The 18,225-nt window shown below is 41.4% G+C and overlaps 1 protein-coding gene across 1 annotated transcript in view; it reads right to left on the reverse strand.

Annotated features, from left to right (window-relative positions):
• Positions 1-18,225, reverse strand: part of DAAM2 (dishevelled associated activator of morphogenesis 2) — a 130,489-nt gene that overhangs the window by 97,928 nt on the left and 14,336 nt on the right. The window contains exon 2 of the mRNA XM_019473261.1: positions 8,537-8,626. Within this exon, the coding sequence (XP_019328806.1) occupies positions 8,537-8,626 (90 nt within the window). The remainder of the gene's footprint in view (positions 1-8,536; positions 8,627-18,225) is intronic.

Consider the following 18,225-nt stretch of genomic DNA (forward strand, 5'->3'; position numbering starts at 1 on the left):
AAAGTGGCTTGGTGAGCACTTCTGCCAGCTCCCTCAGTACCCTTGGGTGGATCCCATCTGGCCCCATACTTGTGTGTGTATAAGTGGTGTAGCAGGTCGCTAACCATTTCCCCTTGGATTATGGGGGCTTCATTCTGCTCCCTGTCCCTGTCTTCCAGCTCAGGGGGCTAGGTACTTGGGGAACAACCGGTCTTGCTGTTAAAGACTGAGGCAAAGGCGGCATTAAGAACCTCAGCCTTTTCCTTGTCCTTTGTCAGTATGTTTCCCCTGCATCCAATAAAGGATGGAGATTCTCCTTAGCCCTCAAGTGACACTCTTGCTGCATTTTGTTGTTTCCCATTATGTCCTGTGCTTGTCATAGGCCAGAGTTTCTGAATTTACTGCTCTAAAGCCTGCTTGCATTTATAACAGAGTAATTTTTGAAGCCATGTGCCTGTCTTCCATACCTAGACTAAAGATACTGGAATGACCCGATGTCAGCATCAAGCTAACAAATCATCCCAAACATCTGAGCATGAAGTCATTCTGTTAACAGAAAAAGGAACAGATGGTGGTGGGAAAAAAGGAAGTTAACTCCACAACTGCTGGCATTTTCCAAACATCCAGCTGAAGGAATGCCGTGGTTTGCAAAGGGCAACATCCTCCCACTGTGACTTACCAGTGTTATGAGATTTCCACTGAGCCATAGGCTAACTGAAAGCAAGTCTATTTTCAGAGAATTCATTTGAGAAATTCCACATTTCAGACTGTTTCACTAGCAGTCTCCTGAGCTAAGGAAGTCATGCAGTCACTCAATCCAAAAGCAACCATGGATCCCAGGCACTGGGAGGGAATCAAATAACATCTTCTGCTATAGCCTATTTCAGGGAGTTGATCTCATAGCAATAATACAGGAGACAGTAGGTTGCACAGAGCCTTACTGTTGCCCTCTTTCTTTATAGGGCCATACAGCTGCTTTCCTAGTTTGATTTATGGTCAGTTCAGAGAATCACAGAACAATTTAGGACAGAAGGGGCCTTGGGCAGAAGGGACCTGCTCAAAGCAGAGCTAATTTCAAAGTTAGATCAGGTTGTTCAGGTCATTGTCAAGGTTTGAATACTGAGTTAAATTAAAATGTTGACTGAAGAGCTGAACTCCTGCCACAAACTTCTGAAGCACTGGTAGGAAAAGAAACAATTTTCTGATACACCAAAGACTTCAGAAAAAGTCTAATTCTCCAGCTCCGATGTACAGGGTGGGCTTTGCCCTGTGGTCATCAGATAAACTCATTCTTTAGCCAGCAATACACTTGCACTAAGCACTCCAAGTCCCACACAGCTTCTTCAGCCTCCTACTGTCTACCAACTGCTTTTGCTTTTAGGCTATCACATGTGCTGTGAGGGTTACTGTGCGTTTTTCAGACTTCCCAGGGGAAGAGAGAGTAGAAGCACACACACACCCACACACACTCCCTCTAAACACTTCATGAAAAGCTGGGAGAACAACTCTCATGAAGTCACATCCAAGCCTCGTCAAACTGGGATTCCTTACAAATGGCTTCTCAAATATTGCAGCAAATCATCTTGTGTGTTCATGTCTGCTGCTCCCAGATACAGCGTGTGGAATAACAACTCTAAAGAAAGGAACTTATAAGGGACACATTAAATGCTCCTTACAGCTATAAATCCATAACCAAAACAGTTTAATATTCCAAATCAATAACAGACTGTAAGAGTATTTCAAAGAGGAAAAAATACTGCAAAAAGATAGAATTGAAAACAATACAACTTCAAACCACCCACTTCATTTATTATGAGACAACCACGTGCTTGGCACTCTTCATACAGAAAGGATGAACCCCAAAGGGCTTTCATAGCTCGGATCAGACAATACAAAACCAAAAACCCACACTCAGACAACACAATGGTGTGATCTTCATCTGGTATATTGTATCACTAAATGAGACCAGATGAAGATCTATTTTCTCTCTTCGTTAGGGAATATCTATCTTCCTCTGAACATCTCCATGTATATATCTCCTACTTTAAGGTAGGAACCTGAAGAAGTGAACACTTTCCTACGGCCAGAATCACAGAACTCCTATCTAGATCCAACAGATGTAATGCAGCCTTCTGCTCTTAGAGCCTCCATATGAAGCCTTAAATGCACAGAAAAGACCTCGGGGTTTTGGAAGAAGAGCCTTGCCAGTTCACTGCAGTTGAGAAATAACTGCCTCACTATCTTAACCAAGCTGAAACTACACTTTACAGTGCAAAAACACAGAACAGAGCAACCCAAGAACAAACAGTAGGTGCAGGAACTTTCACTCACTTCAGAAAGTTTTCCCCAAAGGTAAGGAGGACTCCAGGTTTTGTATTTGCATCCATCTTCTGCTTCATCCCTGGTAGGCTAAGGTAATTATAACAAAAGCTGCAAAAGCAGCTTAGATTCCTCCAGCAGATTTCATGTTTTTTTTTTATATACACACACACACATATATATACGAATTTATATTATACACATGAATTAATTTTTATATTTATAGTTTTAACAGGAGGATGAATCCAAGGTATAGGGTGAATTGCACTATCTGGAAGCTGGAACTGTAGCTGGATTTCAGTAATTGTTTATAGCAGTAATACAGCCTGGGTTTGGATTGGAAATTTTGCTTAGAGCTCTGCAGGAGTCTGAAGGCAGGCGTGGGCATGGGGGTGGAGGACAGAAGTATCTTATTCTATATCCAGCTGCACGATATCAACCTATACTTTTTATGGTGACATTTTGCTGACAATGCAAACCTCAAGGGCAAAGCTCAAAGAGAAACTCTCGAAGAAAGAAAAAAACCAAACCTGACATGTAGACATTATCTTCATTAACGTTAGACGGCCAGCATGGGACCAAAGTGGGAGTTTGTGAAATTGAGCTGCAAATGGTATAAAAAGCCTGCACTAAAACTACTAAAAGTTAAAGTCTGACTAAGGCTAGGATTCCCCAGGGCATTCTGAAGCCTAATGTAGGGCTGGATGCAGCCCTCACGTTATGAAAAGGGAACTGAACAGGTGATGCAGCAGTATTTGCTGCTTCTTTGTGGGAGAAGTGTAAGCCTTCTCTAGAAGGGCATCTGGGGCACCCTGCACCTGGACTGCAGCTTCGCTGGTTTCAGCACTGATCTGCAACCTCAGTCCAAAGGACTTGGACTCCTTAGTGACTGTGTAATGCACAAAAGTGCCTTCCACTCCATCCTTCCTGCTCCTTGCAGTGAGCTCTCCCACGTCTGGAGACTTCACCACAAAATCCATTCCTACAAGAATACCTTAGAAGACAGATAGGTGCAGCAAGGAAAAAGAATGAACAGTGCTTAAACTGAAAATATATTCAGATTTTTAAGACTGTATCTTAAAAAAGGAAAAAAAGGAGAAAGGAGAAAGGAAAAAGGAATGTTGTATGCAGCCAAGATGTGTATGTAGTGCAGGGAAAAGGTGTGAGAGGATGGCATGGCCAGAACATTGCCACAAAGTTTCCTAACTTTGCTACTCTTTCTTTCAGGTAGAGAGAAATGCATTTATATATAAACATAATAATGACAAGTTATTTGAAATTACACAACAATTTAGATCACAGACTTTTAGAACCAAGGAGTTTCCTGACTCCTATTCTCATATTCAGTTTACGAGTTTTTTTATTCATCAGGTAGATGAAAAATATAATTGACACATATTAAAAAAATAATTGCAGGCGATGGAATCATAAGGAAATTATCTTTTCTGCATATTGGCTGTTACAGCGTATGGTTCAGATAAATTTTTCTCAGAATTTTTAAAGCCTATTTTGCTATTGTGGGAATGACTTTTTCTAGATCTGTTTCCCATAATAGAAAAAGTATAATCAATTTAAGGATTATAAGCATGTACTCTTTTTTTAGATGCCATAAATGCCTCTTTCTGGAAAGTTGCAGTGTGCTGATTATTGCTTCACTACTTGAGTTTGAATAATCTCGCTTGAGTAGGCAAAGCACAATCAGCTCAAAGCAGCTATTCTAGGGTACAACTAAAATCACAAGAGTACAAAATAACCCCAAAATATCTAGGAGAGCTCAACATAGTTATTAGGATTGAGCTTTTGTTGGCTTTGTTTGTTTGTTTGTTTGGAGAGAAGCTGTATGATAGAGCTAGTCCAGTTTGACTGTACTTTGGAAAGAGATTTGCTACCAATTTTTCCCCCAAGGAAACACAGAATTAAAAAAACCCAACTTGTTTAACTCTGCAAAATGTGTGTGCTTCCTACTAAAATCTGCTCAACTGAAGGCTTACGAATTAGTCTCTGGAGGCAGGAAAGGCCATAAAAAGAAAACAACTTGACTTGCTTTCCAACAGTAATAAGTCTTAGAGCTCGTAGGATTGTACAGAAGGCAATAAGCTATTACCTGCAGAATGAGGCCTCATTCTTAGAAATGCAAACTGCATCCAAAGCAATGTGTGCCGAAGCAGTGCAATGCCTGCATTTTCTACTCTTTTTAGGATCCCAGTATGAGCTCATTTACAGATGAAATAATGGAGCTGACAACTTCTTCTTTCCATATCATTATTTGATCAGTATTTAATGAGATTATGTACTTTAGTACCAGCTCCTGGTAAAACAGCACTGAAAAACAGCAGTTTTCTAAACCTTGACATCAGAAATTTTACCATTTACAAATAAATACATCTGAAAGCATGGTCTAGTGCTTGATCTAATTCCTGCAAAAAATATAACTAGTAGGAAATCTGGAGATAATTTTACAGGAAGGAATTACAGAAGTGGATTATATGTTTTATGTAAGTCTAAATTTCAGCTGATGGTGAGACATGAAGGTTATCCTCAACAAAACCAGAATAAAGTACCTGAACTGGGGGAGGATGTCATCATTTGCATTCTGTCTACATACGGCTTTACTTATAACTCAGCATGGTATCAGGGGAAGCTCATACTACAGAGAAAGAGGCAATCTAAAACATGTAGTACTGTTGTTTTGGGTAGAGGGTCAGGGTGCCATCAGTGGTGACTGATTAATAATTCTTCTGATGCAAATTAAGACAACTGCATCTCTCATTGTCCGCTCTGTACTGATTAACGGCAAGGTAGAAGACAGGTGAGACCGAGAACACTAACATTTTCCAACAGAGCAGCCTTCATTCCTTGCAAATAGCTACTCCACAAATGAGAGTGAAGCATTCAGTATAGCTGCTAGCTGAAGCTACTCCTTTAGATCGAATCTTTGGCGATTTGTTTTTATGGGGAGTGGGTTCTGGAAATAATGCGCTGTTTTTCCAAATCTGCTATTACTTCAGAAATTCCAGTTTGTGCCGGAGCAAAAAATGGATACTGCAGGACAATGGTGATTTTTGAGTTGGGGAGTACAGCGGCTGCGTGGAGTACACGTAGTGTAGCCTCCCAATTTTTACTGGGGCTGGGGTCGATACTTGAACCGAAGGACCACACGCTGCCATCTGGCAGAGAGACCTTCCACCAGCGGCAGATCTTTGGTAAGTGACCAATATCGTGCATAACCTTGTAGTATGGTAACTTTGATTTGTGCCGTGGTAACTTTGAATCATTGTTCAAATGATTGTGCCGTACGGTAATAGAGTGAACCTCACCATCAAACTTTGTTAAGTCGCACTTCTACAACATCATATTAAAACCACTTTTGCTAATACCTTTGACAGTGGTTCTTTAAGTGATCTAAATCACCCATTTGAGACAGTTTTTAGTACTAATGGTTTCAGATACAAACCCAGAATGGCCAAAAGTGACCACAGGAAGCATGGCTGTATAATACTAGGTGAACACTCCTCTGTAGGCATCAGCCACAATAATGAAATTTCAATCCAGAACTGAATCTCCTTTGAGTACTGTGGAATGTTGACTGGCGAGCTGTGCCCCTGGCATATAACTTTAAATGCACAGACATACATGTCTTCCCCCATTTCTTCACAAAGGCTTGGTATCAGAAACGGATGGAATGAGTTTTTTGATACAATAGTGACTTTCTGCTACCACATTGGGAACAAGTACCATAGAAGATTATATCCAAAGTCTAACTGCCAAGATAAATGGACAATGACCGATCTTCATTTTTGCAGGTGACATTGGTTTACTTAAGACAGTCCACTAATCTCGCCACCTTTGGAGCAAATCAGGAAGCTCTAACCTTCTAGACTAGAAAAGCCATCTGAGATTAATGATTGTGAACAGTCGACTCAACCTGCACTTCTTGACCTTCTAGTTCATAGTGTTTTCACTTGCCATGTTACAAAGCATAGAGCCCTCGCTTCCCAGGAAACTCAAAGAACCCAACATCAGCAAGACAGAGCTCTCTGGGGGCTTGTCCTGGATGGCTGACAGCGTTCTGACAAGTGAGGAATTGGGCCCTTTGTGGCTAAAATTAGATTACAAATTCTTCAGGGAAAAGACAGCTTTCCTCTAAAGGGAAGCCTGCAACAAGCTTCTCTGTCACTGTAAAACAATGATGATAGGTGGATTAGGTAGTAGGCTAGAGAGAGAGAGAGATGTCATCACGGATCATCTGACTGCCTGTGAGGGAAACAATGAATAACATTGGACAGTTAAGGTTTCAAGTAATTGAAAGTATCTACAATGTAATGAATAGACATCTGGCAACAGTATCCTGTTCCAGTTAGCACATCATTTTGGATAGCTGGAGTTCATCTAACTGAGGTTGCACTATAAATGCATTATAAAGATTTTCCAGTATGCAGCTCCTTTAACTCTGGAGGTCTTCAAGATTCTTATATCAAATCCACTGCTTTAAAAAAAAATAAAAAAAAAACCCCAAACCCAAAAAAACCCCAAAAAACCCCCACGTGTAACATAGTGAATCCAACAAACATATTAAATACATTAAAGCCTGAATCTTCCTGCCAAGGCTGACTGGTCCAGGAGGTGGAATGTGTGGTTCTCTAAGATGGCTACAAATAGATCCTCTCCCACCAGAGCTGAAAAAGCCAGCTGAGTCGGCCAGCAAAAATGTAAAGCAGATATTAATCACAGCAGCCTGCACCTTCCCTCCACTTGCAAGCTCTGTGTACCAGCAGGGAGAAGAATGGAGAGAGCACCAAAGACAACCGAGCCTAGACAGCTCTTACGCACTTCCTGAACTATTGCTAGCTCAGAGGCACTGTAACTAATTTGTTGCTATTAACTTCCCTGTGTGATGCATTTCAACGAAAAGCAACACACATGCAAAGCACCCATCTGATTGGTTTGACTGAGATTTTCTTTAATTACAAGGTAAGAAAGCTAATTTTTTTTTTTCCCCCTGAGGAAAGGCAGGAGGCAAACACAACCTCAGAACGACCACCATCAGGGTTTCAATCTGCCATCTTCGGTATTGAAAGCTAAATCTCCTCTTTCAGCTTCTGTTATGCGGACTTACATATAAAGACTGATGCTCTCATAGCATGACTTGCACATTTGGGAAATAAAACTAACCAACAACTCACCACACCTTTTTTCCTTAACATTTATTGTTAATGAATACATGCTATGGGGGCTATCTTTGTTTCTGATTGTCTGTTTCCTTCCTAGAGCAGCAAAACTTTTCCACCACACCACTCCTACAGGAATTCCTCTTTTACAAGTTTCACAACAGCGATACAACTTGTCAATTCACTTGGCCATCATTCTGCCAGTGACAAAATACCCGGTGTGATACACCAGCCTCTGATTTACTGCCCCTCTCACCGGTTTGTCAGAAATTTGAAGACTTTGAATGGAGAAGCGTTACATAGAAATTGATAGCAGCAGATCATCTTCATTTTCCGGTGCAATATGGAACATTTCCTACAAGCTCTGGAAGACCTTGAACTACCAAGTTTTAAGACATCACTATTATTAGATACTTTACAGATATTTGAGGACATCCTGAAAGATTTCAGTAATACATTTTCTATTCTAAGCAACCTACAAAAGTTTTTAAAAATTCCTTAAAACATTTCCATCACAGCCTTTTTTCCAGCTCAAAAAAAAAAAAAAAACCAAACCCAAAACCAAACATGTAAAAGATCCAAAATGGGACAACGTATGATTTTAACTTGTTAACATTCTCTTCAGAAATCACACATGCAGACACCACTTATAAGAAAGTTGTGCCATATTCATGCTGATAAAAAAACCTTACAACACTTAATTGTGTTCCTGAGTAAACAGTAGATAAACACATAGTTCAAGTCTAGCTGTGTATCAGTAATTATGTACATGCAGACAGAATTTATTGGGAAAAAAAAAACAAACCCTAAACCAAACATGTAAAAGATCCAAAATGGGACAACGTATGATTTTAACTTGTTAACATTCTCTTCAGAAATCACACATGCAGACACCACTTATAAGAAAGTTGTGCCATATTCATGCTGATAAAAAAACCTTACAACACTTAATTGTGTTCCTGAGTAAACAGTAGATAAACACATAGTTCAAGTCTAGCTGTGTATCAGTAATTATGTACATGCAGACAGAATTTATTGGTGAGTTACTTCAATCAGGACAACAGTAATACCTTCTTTTTGCTGCAGTAAATCTGCCATTTCTTCTCTGGAGGGAGTGCAAACATAGCCTCTCTGTTCTTGTCTGTGAGATCCAATTCATCCTGGAGATTGTGAAAAAGAAAAACAGAAAAAAAAAACAGTCAACAGCTGCACTGGTAGCTTCTAATAGGTTGAGAGGAATCTGGACCAGGTATGTTGACTAGCCTTCAATCAAAAGGCAGAGGACTTAGTGGCTCCCAAAGACTCCAAAGATTATTGGTTTCATAATTTTTACCTTGCTATGGCGAGTTCTCCCTGTCAGAGCAGAACCTATGAAGAGAGGCAACCTGAACAACTCCCATGTCAAACTTCCATTACTAATGATTAGTCAAGGATGGGAAAGATCACATGAAAGGCATGAAGTGAAAAACTCAAAGTGCTGGCTTATGTGACACAGACACTCCTTATGACTCTTAGAGAAAGGCTAAAGATTCCACACACCTTTTTCCTGGCCTGCAGTACCAGCTTGGTCTTCCATAGGAATAAAGTGAAATCTCTGTATCTTTTAAACAAAGGTCACGAGACAGTTGTCTAGTGGCAGTAATGCCAACAGCAACCTACAGGTTGAAATGTTTGTCCAGATGTTTGTCCTCTGAACCACACAGTCCCCAGCAAAAGACAACCAGCGCTTCAGACATAAAGGACGTATCTCCGCACAGTGTCACATCAGGTTGAACAGACCAGCAAATTCAGTCTCTGTCAAGAAAAGTGAGTTCAGTGGAACACACCCTTTTACAGCCTAGCCAAAATTACATTTGTAAAATGAAGGATAACGCTGTGATCTGGAACTGACTCCCAACTCTGTCACAAGCTCCCTCTGGATATACCTCCGAATTCCCAAGCTTCGGTTTCTCTTCTGTAAAAGGTGGATAACAATAGACTCTCTTCCTATACAACACGTCTCTAAAATCATCAAAGCAGAGACTGCTACTTGCTCTGTGTTTATTCAGCACTGACCAGAACAGGGTTCCAATCACAGCTGCCAGTTTCAGGTGCTAATGGGAATTAAACAAATACGAATGGTCTTCATAGCAAGCAGCCTGCATGAGCAGGGACAGACGAAGATGTCTAAATGAGAGTTTCAGCAATATGAAGACAAGTTTCCAATAATGTTTCAATGAATCAGTTTTGGCAGGGTTTTCTTTTTCCTATCTATCTGAAAGTGTTTGGAGAAGGAAGTATCCAGGGGTCCAACATCAAGATGACATTGCAGCACTAAGAACGCTGCACATGCAGATTCTGGCACCCACACTAACCTAGCCCAAGCAGAGACAATACCTCTTTAACTCAGCCCAACAATGGCTCATTTGGAAAACGTTCAGGGCTGGGAAACTTGTGAAAACAGTGAGCTAAATTGCACACTGAGCCTGGTAGCGGCTGCTGACAGATTTAAAAGCCCACAGAGATTTCAGCTGCAAAAAGGTACAAAAGAAATGCAAACAGTAACAAGGCGAGGTCAGTGCCAGCAGCCCAAGGTAGAAGAAGCTGGAGGGTTTTTTTAAACAAGAAAAAGTTTAAAGGCAAAAAAAAAAAAAGCCCCAAAAAATTTTAGCTGTGCAAAAAGAGTGTAAACCATGTGGAAATGTTTAGGGTGAGTTTCCAAACAAGGGGGCAGCCAAGCGAGGCAAGGAGTTTTATCCTTGCTACACACAATTAGAAAGCTGAGGCCAGGATCACATTCTTGGGGGGAGAGGGAGAGTGAAACGACATGTAAGGTCTTAAGACAAGCAAAGGAATGCTGTTGGAGGTCAAGCATGTGGGAGGGAAAGGAGGGGCAGACAGGGAATCAGAAATGCCAGGTTTGGAAGAACCACCAAAGAGGCCAGAACACACATCTGAAATGAGCTGGCTGGGCTCAGCTAAATTCTTAGAAAAATTATGATTGTTTTATTGAACTGTTTAATGATCTTAGCTTTTCCTTTTTTTTTTCCTTTTTTTCTTTTTTTTTTTTCTTTTTCTTTTCTTCAAAAAAAGCAACCAACTTGGTTTTCTAATCCATACTGCTTTTTCTGGAGTCTGGTGGCAGATCAGACAAGCAGCAAAAGCTTTTCCCAGAAGCTGTGCACAGAACTGAATGATGATCTCAACCAATATAGTTCAAGACAACCATTTCATCAAAAGAATGCTCCTATTGACTAAAATCTCCCAGAGGGCAGGATGCTGACACTTAGCAGCTTCTAGACACTGCCCTGGACACTGGCAGTATCAGGGACATAAAGAGCACTCTGCCTTCAATGGGGCAATAAGAACATGCAAGTTCCAGTCATGTAATTTTGCATCCTGATAGCATGACATTCTTTTCAGGACAGAAGTCTAGAAAGGTAGTTTGAAAGGATGGAAGATCCAGTGGGAACAAAGTGCATCCACACCCTACTTTGTTGTGACTCAGGAGGGTAGATTAAGCCAGAAGAACATTAGAAGTCATCACATTAGCTCAGGTAACATAGTAACAAGGAAACTGCTCAGGGTTCCAGGCATAATATTATCACCAGAGGCAGACCCAAACACACCTGACTGGAAAATAACACATGGGGACGGATTACCCTTCCTTTTGAAACAGCTAGTGTTTGTCTTCATTATGAGGCAAAATGCTGGGTTCTAACCCCCAAGTCAGCAAGCATGAATATTCAGCAGGGAAAGAGACATCTTCTCCAGAAGGCAGAGCAGCAGTCAAGCTCTTCAACACCCTTTCCTGAAGTTAGTCTTCAGCAAGTGTGCTCCTTCACTGAGAGGAAGAAAGGAGTGGGAAGAACTGAAGAGGTCTACATGCTCCCCTCTACCTATATAATTAACCAAATCCCACCCTATAAAGAACCAAGAAATCCCTCCAAAATACAAGAGACATGAACCCTTCTTCTGGAACCCTCCAAATCATCTTACCTCTCCCATCCCCTTTCCATAGAAGAAGATCAGAAGACCACTGTGACTGCACAGGAAACCCCTGGATCTAGCTAAGAAAGAAGATCCTGGATCATGCAGGCCATTTTCCTATTCTGACTCAGGATCCTAACAGATGGCACGTCAGGAAACTTGCTGCCTTGGAGGGAAACAGGAGGAACAACAGAAAGAATAAATTTCAGAAGGGTAATTCGGTCCATGAATAGGTCATTCTGAGCCAATGACAGAAGCAGATCTGTCTCAGACCCTAGAGTTAGCTCAGTGACAGCAAGCAGCTATTGAAGGAGAAAGGAGTTGCAAAGGTTGGCAGGAAAGGGGAAGAACTACAAACTTTGAATGCAGTCATCAAGACTGAGGCTGGAGCCAGGCTAAGGAAGCCGACGTGACCGAACACCCAGGGAGCAAATGTAAAGGGCAAGAAAAAAGGGTCGGTCAGAACAAAGCGGGGAAAACGCCCTCCTCCATCACCTGTGCCAGTTTCCCCAACAGAAATGCAGTAACTCCTCTTCTATGCCTTGGATGGGCGGCTCAGTTCCAGCAATTCATGCCAGCATGACCCTGCACAATGGAGCTCAGCCTCCTGGCTCTTAAAAATACTTGAAGTTGCAAGCGTTCTCATGAAACACAGATTAAAAAGACATTTGCCAGGCTAGCCTGAGGGAGATGTAAAGTACCTCCAGTTAATAATCCTTACTTTTTTCTCCTTTATCTATTTCCTATTTCATTTTATTTACTGAGAGGGGGATACATTCAGTTAATTTCACTTTCATGTGGGCATCTTTTTTTTACTTACACAGATTGAATTTCAATGATAAAATATTTAAAGTGTACTAGAGCTGGATTTGAGGTTCAAATATTTCCAGTCCAGTTCTCAGGCCAAAGGGAAGATGGCCTCCATTCAAAATGGCTACAACCCAAGGAAATAAGAGACAGAGAGAAAGAAAGGGAACAAGGAGGAGGAATGGGTAGGAAACATAAACCCAGTATTTTGTGGGATTTAAAACCACATTATGTCCCTTGTTTTTGGGAACATTCATCAAAGTGTGAAAGCTGGATTTGATGCTGGGTAGCCATCAGCTCGATAATGAAATCACTCAAAGCCCCAGAAAAGTTGAACAGAAAAGTATTTCTAACCTGGACTGGGCAGCACTTTTCTTAGTGACGTGAAATGAAATTAATACAGAGAAAAAGTAATATTTTGGGAATGTAGAAGAGTGTTCAGCTGGAGAGAGAACCACTAAAGGAGAACCTTTAATGCCCACCAGCATCTCTGTACTGAAATGTGTATTGCATTTCCACTATTCAGTCATCTGTGGAAAGGTGGGACAGAGTCACAGGATAGCTGCTCCTTCACCAGTCTACTTCACCTGGCCTTGCAAGAAGACTTATACAGTCCATAGGAATTTTGGAATTTAAATGGGGAAAACTTGAAATAGTTTGAAAGGCAAACTTAGTAACATACTCAAAGACACAATGTGACTTCCCATTTTTAACGTATCGATGCTGAAGTCACAGCAGGGGTAGGATGGAAACCTCAAGGCTATAAGTACACAGACTATCACAGCTTCAGGGCTCCAGCACCTCTTGGCTTCAAGTCAGAATGCTGGAGATCAAGAGCCCCAAACTTGGTTCTCCAGGGATATTTGGACGCTCATGGGAGATTTCCTCAGTTCCAGTTTCTCATTCTACTTGTCCCAGTTCCACGGGCTGCTGGACTTCCTGGTCACCAGGGAGCTTCCCACTGACTTAAGGTCAGACAGCTGCTTCATTTTATAAAAGACAAAAAAAAAAAAACAAAAAACCAACCAACCTTCAGAGGCTGGTGGGGTTGTTTTTTGGGTTGGGTTGTGGTTTTTTTGGTGGTTGTTTATTTGGTTTTGTTTTGTCCTCATAAAAGTTTAATGAATTGTGCATAGCATTTCCAACATGATGAAGCACAGAATTCTGACATGATATGTTTTGCTTACTGCAGGCAATAACTTGATTAATATGGGCATAACACATATTTTCCCAGGAGGGAGAGGAGATTTTGCTTATTTTCTTATGTTTAGTTGGGTACCTGTCTTGTTTCATCAATTTCTTATAATTTCAGCTACAAGATAGTTGAGTTACACTTTTAATTTTTGTCTGTAGGTCACAGTCTCTCTTACTTATAGTGCTCTTAAAAACACATCCTTTCTATGAGCATCCATCCTAGGCCTGTGTTTCACATTTAATGGCTTTTTTTTATGACTGAGAAGTTAATGACATCTAAAAGCATATTCTCATTTTTTAAATGTTTATTTCTGCCTACAAACATATTCAGGCAATTATTAAAGAATTATTAAAGAATGAAATCCTTTTACCATCCCCAGAGTGAATAGCTTTGGCAGGAAATCAATCTTTATTTTACACTACAGAATCCCACACTAAGACATAATACATTGGCAAATAGGCTTCATCGCTTCTGCTGTTCAGAGATGCCTAATTTGACTGTCTGATTACAGCTCTTTTGCACTGTTTGGTTCTTTAGCAGCAGATGGGTACTCAAGCAAAACGACAGCCAGGTCTTGGCATCAATAGGCACCATGAGAACCAAATCTTCAGATGGCACAAACTGGCAAAGCTCCCCAGAAAGGTTAAACTTTACTCTTTTGTTAAACTCAAAATGGAAACTTAAGAACGTCCAGAACAGACGAGACCGGCAGTTATCTCACCTGTGACCAGCACCAAAAGCTTCAGAGGGCGATGCAAAAGCCCCGCAAGTACAAAGCCACAGAGCAAACTCTGTAGAAGGCCAAACACTTCCCAACTCCCTGCCTCAAAAAAATGGCTGATTCTGTGATGCAGGTGAGTTAATGTCCCTTTCAAGATGGGGATGGCATTGGTATTCGCGAATGGTTTTTTGCGCAGCTCCAAAGTTTTCCTTTTGCTCGGTCACACCAGTGTTATCCTTAATGGTTCTTTGTGAGTCATCCAATAGGGAACAAAACTGAGAAAGTAGGAATTATATGAGGATGCCTTTACACACTCTAGAAAACCTCCATGATTTGAAGACTTTTTATTTGAATAACTTGCCTGCATACTCACCTCAAAAATTTAGGTTCCAAGGGTATGTTCATTTTTACATTATGACCTTGCACTGTATGAATTTTAGTTAAATGAACCACTCTTATCTTGCTTCCTGTTCACATCCCCATTCCTTCTTTTTTCCTTTCTCTTGCACACACCTACCTTTTCTTTTTTCCCCCCTCTCTAATCTTTTTCTCATTCCCCTTGACCTTTTTTTCCTGCCATGCACAAATGCACTCTCCCTTATCCACCTCATCAATTATTCTCTCAGTCTCTTAACAGCATCAAACCCACCCAAGTTACAGAATGAAGTATAATACACTGTTGCCAGTATAATAAATTCCCTGTACAGTATGATTGCCAGTATAAATTCCCTGTGCAGTATGATACCTGTTGCCTCAGGTTCCCCAAGGTCATTTATATAGATGTCTGTCGCTATGTCCCCAAAAGGGCCATATTCCAGTTCCACTGATGCTCCCAAGTGGCATAGCACAGCTGACAGCCTTATGCCCTGAATGAATTTATTTAAATCTTGTACAAAGTAAACAGCGATTATGACACACCATGGGATCCCATCCAGCATCCACTGGCAGGCCCCAGAGAAGGTTCATGTTCATGTGCAATCACTTTGAGGGAATAGCTGATGGTGGGTTAATCAATGCTGAAGTACAACTCAAGCTGACATGAGATAAATGGCACTGACATGTCTGGGACTGCAGAGGAAGGGGAAGCAGTAGAAAGAGATCAGGGAGGAGGTTGTCAGCAGCACGCTACAAGTCTTTGCAATAGAGAATCCAATCCAGCATAACTATTACAGCTTTAACAAGCGAACTGAGCAGGACCATATTGCTAACACACGACTTGTATTGCCTGAAAGCTACACTTTACATTAACAGCAGTCCCAGGAACCTTTATTTTTCAGTTCATGCTGCCTATGCCAGGTTCTGTTGGCAAATAACAAACAGGTTAGTCTGGTGGCTCACATTCAAGCTGTGCCTCTGCCCACCAGGGAGGGAGGTCGGGGAGGAGTGGAGACACTCTCATCACAGGTCCAGAGGCAGCTGTCCAAAAAGCTGCTTCAGAGATAACTGCAGTGAGTGAATAAAGAAAATCAATCTTCTTCAGATCTCAGTCTCTTTGCAAAGAGCTTATGAATCCTTCAAGTAGAAGAGAGAAACCTTCCCTATTTAATCACTGTGTCCACCTCCAGGGGACAGTATAGGATTGTTCCCCTACAGTTTTCCTTCCATTGCTTTGTTCAATCCAGCTCACCAGGCTGACATGTAAGAGGCAGCCTGCTTGGAAGAGTGCACATTTCCAATACTAAGGAGGGCGATAAGGCATTCTGAAAGACTGCCTGTCTGAACTGTCAGAGAACGAGGTTCATTCGACACCACAAACTGCCTACACTCATGTACAAACTGAAGCAATGAGCAGTGCAAAAAAAGTACCACTCAGCAAAGCTCCCTAAAAAAGAGAAACATTTCACAGGCTTTACCTAGTATGCAACTGCAAACACTGGAGTGTGATTGAGGCAGGCATTGAGAGAAGTGAAACAGAGCATCCTTCCCTAGACAACAACCAGTTCCCATCCCTACCTTCTCAGGGCTGTGCCTGGCACAACTGCATGGCTATACCCACAGCAGAACTTGATGGCAGATGCTCTTTCAACAGGCAACAGCACTACCACCCACACAGCTAGCTCATCTCCAGATGCAGCACATTGGTTAAAAGTTCCCGCTTGGGCACCTGATATATGTCCTGAGTCCACTGATAACCCATGAAGAAAAAGCAAAACAACCCCCAAAACAAACCCTTCCTTCCCCTCAAGCTCTTCCATCTCATCCTAACCCTTAAAAATAAAAGCAGTCTTTGTAAGGCACACAGAAACAACACACCATGTAAGGCTGGGGAGTAACATTTTGATCAGTTTCCCAATTGATAAGAATTAGGTGGATCACTGCAAAATATCATGGGGTTTCTATGCATTTGCATACACATAGTATGTGTATGTACAGATATGTATGCCGCTCACACCTTACATACACAAGAACTATATACATAAGACATCGCATAACATCTGTCCATACCTACTATGTTTTATCGTTACATTTATGCATGATGAAACCACTGTGCACGCATGAGTTGCTCACACAGCCTGCTAGCATAGGAAGCAACGTTTACATTTCAGCTACTGCCACAGATCTGACTGTAAAGCAGAAAAGCAGACAAACAAAAGGCTGCGATTCCCATTGTACTCTTTTTCCTTCTTGCTTTTTCAAAAAGTTGCGGCTTTAAAACTCCTTCAATACTAGGGGCCCAAATCTCTTGATTCTCAGTCATAACAGTACAAGACAGAAAGCATCTGATGTTTAAGTATTGGAAGATGTGTTTCTTTTCTACCCTGCCAACACAGAAGTTACTCATTCTTAAGGCTCAGCAGCAGAGTAAGAATTTCATCCATCAAGGGCACTGCTTTTTGGCAGAGAAATTTATCTTGCAGAAAGTCAATTAACATCCCCCCAAAAAACACCCCACCCCCACTGTACTGCTTCCTTTTTTCCTCCTTAATCATTGGTTAATTGATTATTTGCTTCCTGGAGAAGAGCTAAATCCTGTCTCTCTCCTAATCCTCAAAGTTCTCTGTGACTTGACAGCATACAAGTACATATAACCAGCAAGGTTTATTGTGGCAGTCCCCTTTCACAGGCCACTAGAAGCATCTGCTGTTCATTTTTCTGCCCTTCACAGGCAAACCACATGCATGAGACAACAATCTGCTGGGCCAAATAGAAAGAGAAAGAATGAGGAAAACCAGTACCTGTTTATGCAACAATACACACAGATGTTTAGAGAGAGAGATCATGACTTAGATATGCATTCTCCTATATGCAGGGCTACAATATGGGTAGAGCAAGAGGGACGTTCCATGGATATGGGTGGGCCTATGAGGACAATAATGCAAACAGTTGACTATCTTCACTGCTTTTTCTGTTAAGATAGGCTGCATGTCCATGTCAGTGAATTGGAATGAGCCCAGTGAGAGGGATAGGGATGAAAACTGAATAGTCAGGGTTATGGCTAATCTAAATCCCTGCTGCTGCAATTTAAGACTATTACTTCCGGCCCTATCAACCACAGACACGGTGAGCAGATTTTTTCCTTCCTTTTGATAACAGTTTTCAAGCCTATTAAAGGCTGTTGTAATGTCCCTCTCCTCAGTCGTCTTTCTTGAGGCTAAACAAGTGCAGCTCTTTCAGTCTTTCTTAGAGGTCATGTCGTCTGGACCTCTCATTCCTCTCCTAATTGACTTCCGGGCTCCCCCCGGTCAAAGTACATCTTTCTTGTAGTGCACTGTTCAAAAGGGGGGACAATGCTCCAGCTGAGACCTTACCAATGCTGAGTGCAAAGATTGCTTCATGCATCTTCCAGGCTGCACTCCTGGTTATATATTCCATGAAGACAATGACTTTTTTTTTTTTAATAAAAAAACCTCAAAACCTGCATGACTTATGTTCACTCGTGATCCACTATAATCCCTACACTTCCCTGAAGAAGTGTACCCACCTGGCTGCTTCGCATCCCGAATTACCAGACTTGCTCCTAAAAGGAGCATGTTTTAACCGTCCCCATTGAATCCCATCCTTTTCCACACAATTTCTCCATCTTCTTTTAAGCTTGTCTTTTAACATATCCATGAGGAATGGATATG

This window comes from Aptenodytes forsteri, unplaced genomic scaffold (assembly GCF_000699145.1).
Source record: "Aptenodytes forsteri isolate BGI_AS27 unplaced genomic scaffold, ASM69914v1 Scaffold309, whole genome shotgun sequence".
In the NCBI taxonomy this organism is placed as follows: domain Eukaryota; kingdom Metazoa; phylum Chordata; class Aves; order Sphenisciformes; family Spheniscidae; genus Aptenodytes; species Aptenodytes forsteri.